This window comes from Pelobates fuscus, chromosome 3 (assembly GCF_036172605.1).
Source record: "Pelobates fuscus isolate aPelFus1 chromosome 3, aPelFus1.pri, whole genome shotgun sequence".
Taxonomy (NCBI): Eukaryota; Metazoa; Chordata; class Amphibia; order Anura; family Pelobatidae; genus Pelobates; species Pelobates fuscus.
Genome location: NC_086319.1, coordinates 329,598,949 through 329,612,757, shown reverse-complemented (window position 1 = coordinate 329,612,757; position 13,809 = coordinate 329,598,949). Strand labels below are relative to the sequence as shown.

At 41.2% G+C, this 13,809-nt stretch overlaps 1 protein-coding gene across 1 annotated transcript in view; it reads left to right on the top strand.

Moving 5' to 3' along the window:
- Positions 1–4,047: 4,047 nt before the first annotated feature.
- Positions 4,048–13,809, top strand: part of GALK2 (galactokinase 2) — a 138,834-nt gene continuing 129,072 nt past the window's right edge. Inside the window, exon 1 of the mRNA XM_063445684.1 lies at positions 4,048–4,196. Coding sequence (XP_063301754.1) covers positions 4,108–4,196 — 89 coding nt within the window. The 5' untranslated portion in view covers positions 4,048–4,107. The remainder of the gene's footprint in view (positions 4,197–13,809) is intronic.

The following is a 13,809-nucleotide window of genomic DNA, read 5'->3' as shown; positions in this document are numbered from 1 at the left end:
TCTGATATATATTATATAGTACCCACATCTGATTTATGAACACCTATGACACAAATGATTCCGTACAGCTTGGTAGCCAATATTCACACTGTTTTGGTTATGTACTTTTCAGTTGTAAAATCTTTAAATAAGGATTGTCAAAAAAAGAAATAAAGAGAATTCAGAGAAATGTTTGGATCTGAAAGCTAAAAAACATTGGGTCCGTTTTGATTTTTTATCAATGCTTTTTATTAGTAATCTTATATATATATTAATATTTTTAAACACATTTTTATTCTCGTCAACATTCCATTGGAAATGCAATTTTTGTTAAATGTGATTATTGTATAATATTTTAGTATTGATATTTTTATATTCTTTTCTAGCAGGTTGGATATCAGTGATGTATTGATTGTTTATTGACCACTAGAAGAGTTAGCTTTGAATAGATTTTGCACTTACTAGTTTGTATTTTGACTTCCATATTGGATCAGATTTGTCACTATTAAATAGATGGTTTTTAAAATATTTAACTTCTCTTTTGTACTAGCCAAGTAGCCTTAATATTTACTTTTCTATGTGCTTTAATTAATATTTAAATATGTGTTATGAAGAGTATATTAATTTATGCTGTCTTTTTGAGGAGTTAAGGGTTAATGTGTATGTGTATAAAATGAAGGGGGAAGCCACATTACATAGCCATGAGGATTTTTGTGGTATTGAATGAAACATTGTGTTTTAATGAGATTTGGAGGACACAGTAACTCTTTGGAGATTGGCAGTCAGTGTGGGTTTGGTGAGATACTGCAGATTGGTTTCATCTGTGGCAGTATACAGAGTTAGGTAGTGGAAGCAGACTTGGCAGAGTACAGTCAGTGTGAACCTCAATTTGGAGACCTGGTACCTTGAACCTGGAAGAGGAACTTTGTACTTTACAAATTTCATATAACTTGACTCCAGGTGTTGTGGGTGTCTGCACTTGAGAGTGCATTTTCATTGTTCTATTTATTATTTGTGCAACGCTGCCCAGTGTTTTTTTTTTTTTTATATTTAAGGTTGTATAAATGTTGTGATTGTTACTTCTCACTTTTCATTGTGTTTTTTTTTTCTTTCAACTGTTTTTCCAACCTGACTCTATTGGCTTAAAAATGGAAGTTCTACCAAGATCACAGTTTAAAACATAAACACAAACAATGTTTCTAGCTTATCTATAAAGGTCTAATTTGAGTTTCCCTGGTTAATTCTATGCAATTTCCACTTCAATTAATAGACTACATAATGTACAATGCAGATGATAAATGCCATTCACCCACCACCATTAAATAAGTTAACGGAACAATATAGCTATATTCTCCAGTCATGCTAAATTAATTTATCATTCTTTGCTGCAATCAAAACCATTTATTTTAGGGCATAGGAACAACATGAACAATTATTTGCACACATCATGCAAAAGTATTGCTGATTTACAAAATGCACACTAAGAGGCCAAGATCCATTCCAAAGGTGACTGTAAATAACTTGGCTGATGCAGTTAAGAAAACTGTTCTCCCAAGAAGAAGCTTCTTCTCTAAAAAGACTTATAAGGGGTGCGAATGCCTGCCCACCAACCTGTGGCCCTCTCTCTGCATGGCAGCAACTCGACATGCCCTGCATTCCAGTTCACTTCTAACGAGGCCTGGAAAGCAGGGAAATGGCGGGTGTGTACTTTGTTGCAATGCTGGTTAGAATCATTGGTGGCAAATTATTATTGCTGTAACGCAAGAAGGAGATTAACTTCTTCCCTTCTCACGCAGTAGTGCATTACTATAATAAAAAAAAAACAATGTGGCAGGAGCTTCATGGAATGGATTTCCATGGCTGAGCAGCTACATGCAAGCCTCACATCACCAAGTACAATGCCAAGCGTTGGATCAAGTGGTGTAAACCATGCTGCCAATGGACTCTGGAGCAATGGAAATGCGTTCTGCGGAGTGACGAATCAAGCTTCTCTGTTTGGCAGTCTGATAGGCAAGGCTGGGTTTGGCAGATGCCAGGAGAATGTTTTCTGCCTGACTGCATTGTGCCAATTGTAAAGTTTGGTGGAGGAGGGATAATGGTATAGGGGTGTTTTTCAGGGATCGGGCTATGCACCTTACTTCCAGAGAAAGGAAATCTTAATGCTTCATGATACCAAGACATTTCGGACAATATGCTATGCTTCCAACTTTGTGGGAGCAATTTGGGGAAGGCCCTATTCCAGCATGACTGTGCCCCAGTGCACAAAGCAAGTTCCATAAAGACCTGGCTGGATGAGTTTGGTGTGGAAGAACTTGACTGGCCAGCACAGATCACTGACCTCTATGCCATCAAACACTTTGGGATGAACTGGAACCACATAAATGCTCTACTGGATGAATGGGCAAACATTCCCACGGAAACACTCAGAAATCTTGTGGGAAAACCTTCCCAGGAGAGTGGAAGCTGTTATAGCTGCAAACAACATATTAATGCTTATGTATTTAGAATGCAATGTCATAAAATTCCATGTTGGTGTAATGGTCAGGGGTCCCGTTACCTTTGTCCATATAGTGTAATTGGTATGAATGAGAACTTCCACTCTAGCTGTATTGAGAAGACCAGAAGAACAGCTGATGCCCTTTAACGGTTTGATTCCTTACCATGGGACTCCTACTACATAACCTCTACAGCGTGCACTTATGTTAAAGGGACACTATAGTCACCAGAACAACTACAGCTTATTGCATTTGTTCTGGTGAGTAGAATCATTACCTTCAGGCTTTTTGCTGTAAACACGGTCTTTTCAGAGAAAATGCAGTGTTTACATTACAGCCTAGTGATAACTTCACTGGCCACTCCTCAGATAGCTGTTAGAGATCCTTCCTGGGTCATGGCTGCTTAAAATGCATCAAAACATTAAGTGTCTCCTCCCTCTGCATGCAGACACTGAACTTTCCTCATAGAGATTCATTGATTCAATTCATCTCTATGAGGAGATGCTTATTGGCCAGGGCTGTGTTGGAATCATGCTGGCTCTGCCCCTTTGTCAATCTCATCCAATCCTAAAGGGAAGCATTGTGATTGGACCAGGCCACCACTTCTAATGATGTCAGCAGACTGCTTGTTTTTCTGAGTCTAACAACATGCAGAGTTACAGCTTCAGGCTTGAATACAGTACGATTTTGCTATATTTATGGAGGCTTGAGGGGCCCAGGGGGGCTAGATGGCGGTGTTAACACTATAGGGTCAGGAACACATGTTTGTGTTCCTGACCCTATAGTGATACTTTAAGCTACCGTTTTTGTTCAATGTCAGCCATTATTTTTTAATTCCCATAATATGCCTAGCTGTTCTGGCAAGTCAATGATTTTAACACTTAGAGCCCTTTCTCTGACAGAGTGCCTGGTAAGGTACTGCAAAAAGTAGCACAGGAGAGAGAGGACCAGCCCCAGAAAGCTCTCATCAGCCCCATCCAGCTTCCACTGGACCCTAGGGAAGTCACCATTCTGTTCTTAAAATAATGTAAACAGCCCTACACACAAATAAACCCTGCATTCACACATTTTTGTTCATTATATTTTCAATGTTGGGAGATATATATATATGCAATCAGGGAACATACACTTTAAAGATTTATGGAGGATATTTAACAGAGAGCTCTAAAACATTGTGGTTAAATTCAGTCATTATTTTGATTGCATTTATGAAAGTAATCTACATTTCTGTTGTATACAGAGTACACATAACAGCTAGCTTGGCTCTACAAAATCATTACGATATACCCTTTGATTGAAATTTTTAAACAAATTATGACACTCTTTTTGAATAATTTCATACATAGTTTGTTTAGAAGAAAATCACCATGACATAACTATAAACTATTATTATTTTGGGCTAGCAAGCACACTCATTGGTTCTTCATGTACACAAAATAAATCCATAAACCGTAATTGCTTTATTTAAAAAATAAATAAAATAATTTCTCCTGTGTCAATAGGGAAATAGAAATAAGTCAGATTGTGAATGCAGCATGTGTCCTGAATCTGCCTCCACTGAACAGGATTTCCGTGAGCTGTCCCCTCCACCCGGAAGGTGCTGGCCGGGTGTAATCAGCTGACTCCTTGCCGAATGCATACACAGTGCTGTGCTACCCCTGGAAGAATGGCAGACCAACCGCCTCCACCTACCGTGCGCGTCCAGATGACAGAGAACACCAGGTAAGTCACTGGAACACACGGGACAGCGCAGCGTTCGATCCACTGTCAGATGGGCTGGGCGTCAGGTGGGGGGCGTAACGTGGTTTGGGGTGTGTAGGGGAGACCATTCATCTCAACCAGCTCTTATAATGTATCATTCTCCAATCAGACACAAATGCAGCAAAAGCATTATTGCAGAGGTGATGGCAAGTGTTTTAACACTGCAACTTTTGTATACTGTGGTAACTTTTACTTGAGATGTAGCTGGACGAGCATCATATGAAAGAGAGTCCACAGTGTCATTTTGATGCCACAGCTGTAATTATGAGTGTAGGTAATACAGGTATTGTCAGCTAATGCTACCTAACTTAATACAGGTATTGTCAGGTAATGCTACGTAGAGTAACACAGGTATTGTCAGGTAATGCTACGTAGAGTAATATTGGTATTGTCAGATAATGCAACCTAGAGTTATATAGGTATTGTCAGATAATGCTACGTAGAGTAATATAGGTATTTTCAAGTAATGCAACCTAGAGTAATATAGGTATTGTCTGGTAATGTTATGTAAAGTAATATAGGTGTTGTCAGATAATGCTACGTAGAGTAACACAGGTATTGTCAGATTATGCTATGTAAAGTAATATATGTATTGTCAGATAATGCTACGCAGAGTAATAAAGGTATTTTCAAGTAATGCAACCTAGAGTAATATAGGTATTATATGTATTGTTAGATAATGCTACGTAGAGTAATATAGGTATTGTCAGGTAATGCTACGTAGAGTAATACAACATCACTGTAGATCATTAAACTTTTAAAACCGTTATCAAATTGTCTCACTATATCTATTGTTAACATGCATACAGTAGGAGGTATTATAAGCAGATTATTTGAAAGGATACTACAGGGTGGAAGTGTAAAAGTGTAAAAGTGTAAAAGTGTAAACAAAATAATAATAACATTCAGCCAACATTCAGCCATTGTAAATAAGCAATACTAAACTCACCACTCAAGAGTTCTCATTCTGGTGTATGGGGTCAGATCCTAATCCAGGAACTTCTGTCCAATAGTGGTTTGTGGGATATGTTGTTCGCCCCAGTTAAAGTTTCATTTATTTTCTATGATAAATGGAACTACTAAATCATGTAGTAGCAGCCATAATATTAATGCTATCATTCCCACGACCCACCCCGTACATAGTTTTATTAAAGAGTTTGCACAGAGTTTGTCCACCCCACCGACCAATCATACAGCTGCGGCTCAGGCTCTGAATCAGAGATGGCGAGAAGAGGTGGCAACTTGAATAAAATCTGATTTATTTCACATTTATAAGAAACTCTGTGCAATGAAACAGCAACAGAACCTCTTTGCACCATACATTATGCAAAGCTGTTATGGTGTTTGGTAAGTCCCTTTAACCCCTTAAGGACACATGACATGTGTGACATGTCATGATTCCCTTTTATTCCAGAAGTTTGGTCCTTAAGGGGTTAAAGTTATTTTCAAGCTGGGAGGTATGTTCCTGTAAGATAAATATGGTAAGTACGTGGATAATGTTTTGTTTTTGTTAATATTATTATTACCATTATTAATATTTTTGTATAGTAAAAACTATTAATGCAATGGTTGATACAGCACTGTGTTGTCAGTAAACCCTCATTTGAAAATAATACTCTAAGTACCATAACCTCTAGGAACACTGTAGTGGTTATGGTACCAGGAGTGCCCTGGTACACTCAAAATGGAAGTAGTCAAACTGCTAATGGTTTGACAACGTACCTGGGGTCCACATGGCACCAGTCACTTCCTCCACTGAAAACCAGAAGCTCCTACACAGAACTTCTGTAAACTGTCTTAACATAAACACTGCTGTCCAGAGCTAGATCGTAGACTAAGAATGAGCTAAGTTCTCTCGCCAATGACCTGGCGCTGCTCCACTGGGCTTAGCTCAGTGCAGGTGGCTACCAGTTCTCATGGAGATGGTGACAGGTTAGTGGTAGAACCCAGGTAAGCTGTCAAACCACTTGCATGTAGTTTAACTACTTCAGGGGGGCGCCAGGGCACTCCTTGTACCAGCAGCACTATCTCACGCTGTGGTGGTTATGGTGTTGGGAGTGTTCCTTTAATTAAAATGCTGTGGGTAGCAGTTATATTAAAGCAATATGCCGGAGTATTATACATGGAGGTCATGAATTAAAATGTGAAAAAATGAATAAGGACAATTCAAAACTTCAGAGACACTTAATTCTGAATTGACCTTGTTTTCTGCAAATATGGTACTTCAGAGAAGCCAGCACATGGCCAAGATTTCTCAGACAAGCCTTGTCACCATACTGCTTTCATTCTGAATTGTAAGTATCGCCCCATGCTCACGGGAATATGGGACGTATAGCACAGGAGCCCCTACGTTCTCTGATCCCTGAAAGAGGCTATTTATTATTTATTAATACTTGGCAAGCTAAGCACAGAATGTTTTTCTATTAGATCTCTGATCAGATTTATTTATTTATTTGTTTTAATAAACAAAGCTATATGCTGGCTTCACTGCAGACTGTCTATTTGAAATCTGTTAGAGGGCCCATACAAGTTAGTTATGACTTAAAAGGAGTGAAATCCGTGCTTGGGGATGTCTCTTTACTAGGTATTGCTAGCTCAGTTTGATAAGGATAAATAGATTTATAAAGTAAAGACGGCCCAGCTCTGCTTACAGGGTACTATAGAAACAGTGTGTTTGTGAGCTCAGAAATTAGACATGCTGGTTCGCTGAATGGTGGTGTTTGATTCAAAATAAGTTTGCAACCACGTTCGTGTTTTTTCAGGCAAAGCTAGCTGCTGGTGTTAGGTGGCTTTGCGGAATGTGAAGCAGACGTCATGTGACTAGCGACTGAAAAGCTCTGTGTTTCCCTTAGAATATTATGTATTGCACAAGAAAACCACAGCCCGTGCCTCATGACTTGCTTGTCTGTGTATTGCTTTATTTAATTTTTTTCATTCTCCTATGCATTAAAACCTGAAATATGTCACTTTTATGGTATACATTTAAATCAGTGCAAAAATATATAAAAAATATATAATGCCCATTATCATTAGCTATGACAGATTAAGATGTAGTTTGAGGTACACAAAGATGGTTGAATTATATTAAGTTTTCTTACTTTAGGATTAAAGGAACAGTACAACCACAATAACCACTGCAGCGTGGTTATGGTGCCAGGAGTGCCTTGACGTCCCCATTGTAAGTAGTCAAACCTTTTTAGAATGGTTTGATTTTTTTACGCGGGATCAGTTGGGTGCCCCTCTCCATCTACACTTCAGTCAGATAGTTATCTCTCCTGAGCTACCAGGGCCAGCGCGTCCATAAGGCGGTACAGGTGGCTGCCTTCGGGTGCACCGGCCCGCAGGGTGCTAGCTTACAGTAGCCGGCAGGAGGGTAGCGCACAGCACTCCATCCTGCCAGTCACTCAGTAAGGGGGAGGGGGGGAGAAGAGAACTATGGGGGGAGCACTAAGAGACAGGTAATGGGGAAGAGGAATACTAAGAGACAGGGGAGAGGAGCACTAAGGGACATGGAGGGTGAGGGGAACACTAAGGGGCAGGGAATAGGACCACTAATGGACAGGAAGGGGAGATAAACACTAATGGGGAGGTGGGAGGAACACTAAGAGTGATGGGAGGCACAAGGAGACAAGTAAGGGGGTGGAAGAACACTAAGGGACAGGGAAGGGACGGGGGACCACTAAAAGAGAGGGAGGGGAGAGAAACACTAAGTGGGGGGTGGGGGAAACACTAAGAGGGATGGGGGGCACTGAGAAACAGTTAACCCCTTAAGGACCAAACTTCTGGAATAAAAGGGAATCATGACGTGTCACACATGTCATGTGTCCTTAAGGGGTTAAGGGGATAGGGGAACACTAAGGGACAGGGCAAGGAAGGGAAAATAAATACTAAGGGGGAGGGGGGGAGAAGAGAACTATGGGGGGAGCACTAAGAGACAGGTAATGGGGAAGAGTAATACTAAGAGACAGGGGAGGGAGGGAATAGGACCACTAAGGGACATTGAGGGGAGAGTGGCACACAGGGGGACCTGAGTTGGGAGAAAGACACACAGAGAGACAAGAAAGATACTCAGATGGGCATGGGGGTGAGAAAGAAGCACAGAGGGGCTGGGGATGAAAGAGAGGCACACACGTGAAGATGGTTTTGGGGGGGGGCGCCAAAATCATCTTCGCCTGTGTACCCAAAAATCCTTTCACCGGCCCTGTGAGCTACGCCCTGCAGTGCAGAACTAGCTTATTGTCACGATTCTTGGAACCAAACACGCTAACACACACAAAGAGAAAAGGTGCAGTACCGGACCTTAGAGTGGCCGGGCTAAGCACACAAAGAATAGTCAGGAAACAAGCCGAGTAAGAGGAACCAGAAGACAGAATAACGAGAGACAAGCCGAGGTCAAAGGGTAGGAAAAAGTTGCAAAGTCGGATACACAAGCCAGAGAGTACGTAACCAGAGAGAAACACAAGTTCAGTAGCAATACTAGCAAGCAAAGACCACAACAGGGCAGAGAGAGACAGGGAAGGTAAGTATTTAAACCCATTGATTAATTCTGATTGGATAATTTCCAATCAGAATTAACAATCACACGTGGGAGATATCTATACCTCCCACTGTGATTGAGGCACTGTGCCTTTAACGCCGGGTCAGGTGGCTGACCCCGGCATTTACAAAAATGGGCAGTCTCCCAGCGTGCAGTGTCGTGCATGCTGCCGCTGGGGGACGGAGAGGAAGACGCGGGCGGCATCCGAGGCTGGGAGGATGCCGCCCGCCGAACGTACGCCGGGAAGGGGACCGCGGACGGCTGGAGGGTGAGTGCCGCGAGCGGACTGAAGCCTCCCCTCGCAGCCGCCCGCGGGATCCTGACACTTATTGCTTGAGAGCATCAGATGATGGCCCACATAGCTTAGGCAAGCTCTGGCTCTCATTAAGCTATAGTGGAAGTAGGGAGCTGCACCAGGGCTTTGCTCATTGGCTCAAAGATCGATCAACTAATGCTCTCGGCTAATGAGCTGCTTCCGACTGAAGTAGTGGAGGAAGGGATTGATGTCTGGTGGACCCCAAGTAAGAAGTCAAACCATTCTAAAATGGTTTGACTATTTACAATGTGGGTGCTTAGAATGTATTTAAATGTACATTGACAAGAGAACATGTTAATACCATAGTAAAAATAAAGTATATCATTTTGAAATGATTGACTTTTTTCGACTTTGAGACTGGTTCCAGTTAGGTTATTTTTATTTTTAATTTGAAATTCACTTTGAAGTATGCATCTTTATCATTCACTCCATACATGTAGAATTAACGATTACTGTATGGTCTGGCTGCTGTGTTATTCTGTTTGGGATAATACCAAGCATTAAGCCTATGCCATCGAGCAGGACTTGAGTGTTTGTAAGGAAATTGTGTTTTGCTTCTGCAGTACACGTGTTGGGACTGTAAGTGGTGCCCAAGCTCCTGCTGTCATACATCACCCATTGCACACGCACAATGTAAATTGTGAATAGATTGAACTGATTCTCTGTGAACATCAGCTGTCTGTGCTTGCCATCCTTTTACTGTCACTAAATGCCATCTCATGAATCATTCCCTGCCCCTTAAATTATACTTTGTGATTTAGTACTGTTTGTAAAATTTGTGTGGTCCCTTTCCTTTTTGAAACAGATCTGTTCTGTTTGTAACATGTGCTTTCATTTAGGCATACGTTATAAACATGGTGTGAGTGTCACTTTATTGGGAGAAATGATTCATGGGAGTTCTTGCAAGGAAGCCTGCCATGACACGCATATGGGAGCATAATAATTGCAATTTATGGACAAGGTAACTGTATGTGTATACGTGACGTGGACCAAATCCGATATTGATACTCCTTGGAGTAATTTTAGAACCACTGCTAGTGTTAATTATTCAGCTGTAAGTACACTGAACAAATAACATAATGTATTTAAATTTCATCGAAGATAATCCGTCTTGCCCGTATTCTATCAATGTTATCTATTTATCTGTTTAGATAGGACTGTTTGCTACAATATACTGCCTATTTTAAAGGAACACTCTAAGCTCCATGACATCTTAATTGGTGTGAAGTTTTTATGGTGCCAGAAGTCCCTGGCGCTTATTCCCTATTCACAAAACGGCTTGAGAAACGTCCATATTTATCTCATGCTGAGTAATAAATGGGTCGCAAGAGAATACTGAGAACGGGCAGCAGCTGAAATAGCCTCCCCTTCGGTTGGTGCCCGCTCAGTTCTCAAGCTGTTTTTTGCTCATCTTGTGCCATTACAGAGAGAACTTCTCTGAAACATATCAGACTGGTCCCACGGATACGGGCAGTCCAGATCCGAAATGCCAGCAAGTTCCCTCTGCACGAGAGACACAGCAACCCCAGACGATCGTTTCAGCCTTGTTAGGCATCATCAGTGAGGCATAGCTGAAATCTCCCTAGGCACCGTGAGCAAGGGGTCCATGTCTGGATTATCCCTTTAAACTTGTGGAGAGTAATAAATGGGTCGCAAGAGAATACTGAGAACGGGCAGCAGCTGAAATAGCCTGCCCTTCGGTTGGTCCCCGCTCAGTTCTCAAGCTGTTTTTTGCTCATCTTGTGCCAGTATTCTCTTGCGACCCATTTTTTACTCTCCACAAGTTTAAAGGGATAATCCAGACGTGGACCCCTTGCTCACGGTGCCTAGGGAGATATCAGCTATGCCTCACTGATGATGCCTAACAAGGCTGAAACGATCGTCTGGGGTTGCTGTGTCTCTCGTGCAGAGAGAACTTGCTGGCATTTCGGATCTGGACTGCCCGTATCCGTGGGACCAGTCTGATATGTTTCAGACAAGTTCTCTCTGTAATGGCACAAGATGAGCAAAAAACAGCTTAAGAACTGAGCGGGGACCGACCGAAGGGCAGGCTATTTCAGCTGCTGCCCGTTCTCAGTATTCTCTTGCGACCCATTTTTTACTCTCCACAAGTTTAAAGGGATAATCCAGACGTGGACCCCTTGCTCACGGTGCCTAGGGAGATATCAGCTATGCCTCACTGATGATGCCTAACAAGGCTGAAACGATCGTCTGGGGTTGCTGTGTCTCTCGTGCAGAGAGAACTTGCTGGCATTTCGGATCTGGACTGCCTGTATGGGTGGGACCAGTCTGATATGTTTCAGAGAAGTTCTCTCTGTAATGGCACAAGATGAGCAAAAAACAGCTTGAGAACTGAGCGGGGACCGACCGAAGGGCAGGCTATTTCAGCTGCTGCCCGTTCTCAGTATTCTCTTGCGACCCATTTTTTACTCTCCTATTTATCTCATGCTGTTTTAAAAATGGGGAGCTACTGATTGGTTTAGCACATCAGTTGACACTCTTAGCCAATCAGAGATGCCCCTGGCAGTTGCTTCCTCTTTTGGAGTAACAGAAGGCAGAGCAATCAGGCTCGAGATACTGGACTTTGGGGTTCAACGGTGCATGAAATGTTTAACCTCTAAAGGTGAGACGACGTCAAGGACCTCCTGGCACCATAACAGCTTCTCTAGACTGTAAGTGCATTTGAGCAGGGTCCTTATCAACCCTCTTTAATAATATTGTAAAGTGCTGCACAATAGGTTGGCACTATATAAATGCCAATAATAATTATAATAATAATAACTTGATTCCACCATTGCCATCTAGTGGTGACAAATGTAGTTGCATGCTAACATCTAATTATTGACTTTTAAAATTCATAGTAATCACTCCAGACCCAATACCAAAGCTTTCATTCTGGTGCATACTAAACTAATTTAACAGCACCTTCTTCCTCCCCATTTTTTATATTATTGTCAGATTTATTCACTTAAATCCAAATGGCCCCATGCTACTGAGGCACTGCCCCCTCTAAAAAATAAATACATTATAAGCTCTTCTAGCACCCTGCTTTACTTATACATGAAATACTTCTTACCCTGACCTCTTGTGTCACTTTACCCCAATCCCTCTAGATTGTAAACTCATTTCAGTAGATCCGTCAGCAACTTCTGTTCCTGTACATCCAACTTGTCTCATTGCAAATACTCATCTGTTAGCCCACCTATTGTACAGCACTGTAGATTTTGTTGGCACTTTATTAATACTGAATGGGGCAAAATAATTCGGTGCTGGACTGTGGGAATTCGGAATGTAAAATCTGAACATTGTTTACAGTATTTAATGAGCCTGAATTTGATCTGCATTTCAGCTATACTAAAAGTTTCTGGCCAGTTTATCCAGAAGGTTAAAAAATCCTGGCCTAGATACTAAAAATTCTGGCGCAGATTTTCAAACCTAATTTGCCTCCAATATACACTGACCAGCCACCACATTAAAACCACTGACAGGTGATGGGAATAGCATTGATTATATTGTTACAATGGCACCTGTTAAGGGGTGGGATATATTAGGCCGCAAGTGAACAGTCAGTTCTTGAATTTAATGTGTTGGAAGCAGGAAAAATAGGCAAGTGAAAGGATCTGAGTGACTTTGATAATGGGTGAATAAAATATCTGACAAACGTTTAGATTCAAGATTTCCCTAGTCTTGATGTCAGAAAATATAGATTTTATTCAAGACAAGAGGTGAGTATAATGCATTAACTTTATTTACTAAATTAAATTAAATTTACAATAAAGTTTTAATGCAGAGAAACAGTCAATAACTGAAATGGAAAGCCCAAAAACCAATCAACATCCAACGTAGACTATATAAAGAATGACCCCCAAATCTCCTTCATCCTTCGAGCTGTGATAACATTAGAATATAACCAATAGAAAACTCTAAGGATAAGAACCAATCCAAACTTTTTTTTTTTTTAAATTCTTTATTTTTGTAGCGCATATGGATTTAACATACATGCTTGTGGTACCCCAACGGCAGTCCACTCGCTAATTTCAACGACAATAGATACAGTGGGGGATGAATAAACAATGCACATTTTTTGAATAAGGTATAAATTGACATACCGTAATAAATTCAACAGGTTTAAGTAGTCATGGCTAGTAATGTCACAGATAATATAGGAATTCAACGTTAAGGAACAGACTAAGTAGGCATGTTTAACTGGTGGGCACTCTGAAAATGAGACACTAGCTGTCTATGCTTAGTATGCACCACAGGCGGGAAAACCGTCCACTAGAATGACAGAAAACGTTGCTTAAAGAGATGTACTTTTAAAGATTGTGCGTTATAACAAAAATATACAACCGCTTTTAAACGTATCAGTTGTTATAGTTGTTAACCCTGTTTCATGCTAATGAAATGAACTGCATATGGCTCACACTTCTAGCACACCGAGGGCTAGCATCTAAGGAAAGGTGAAAAATACAAAGAAAGAAAGGCATGGGACAACGCAGTAGACAGGTTTTACATTTCTTGCAGCATCTTGCAGTATTGGTTGCTGCACACAGAGACTTCTCACTGGGTCTCCAGCTCGTTCTCAGTTAAAGAGTCTGTGGCACTGGCTTTTGCTGTGGAGTTCAACACTTTGCCAAAATCTCCCGTGGCTGGTCTTCTGCCACCAGCTCTGGTCGTTAGAGTTTCCACCTTTTCTTTAAAAGACTTGAATGTGGGTGAAT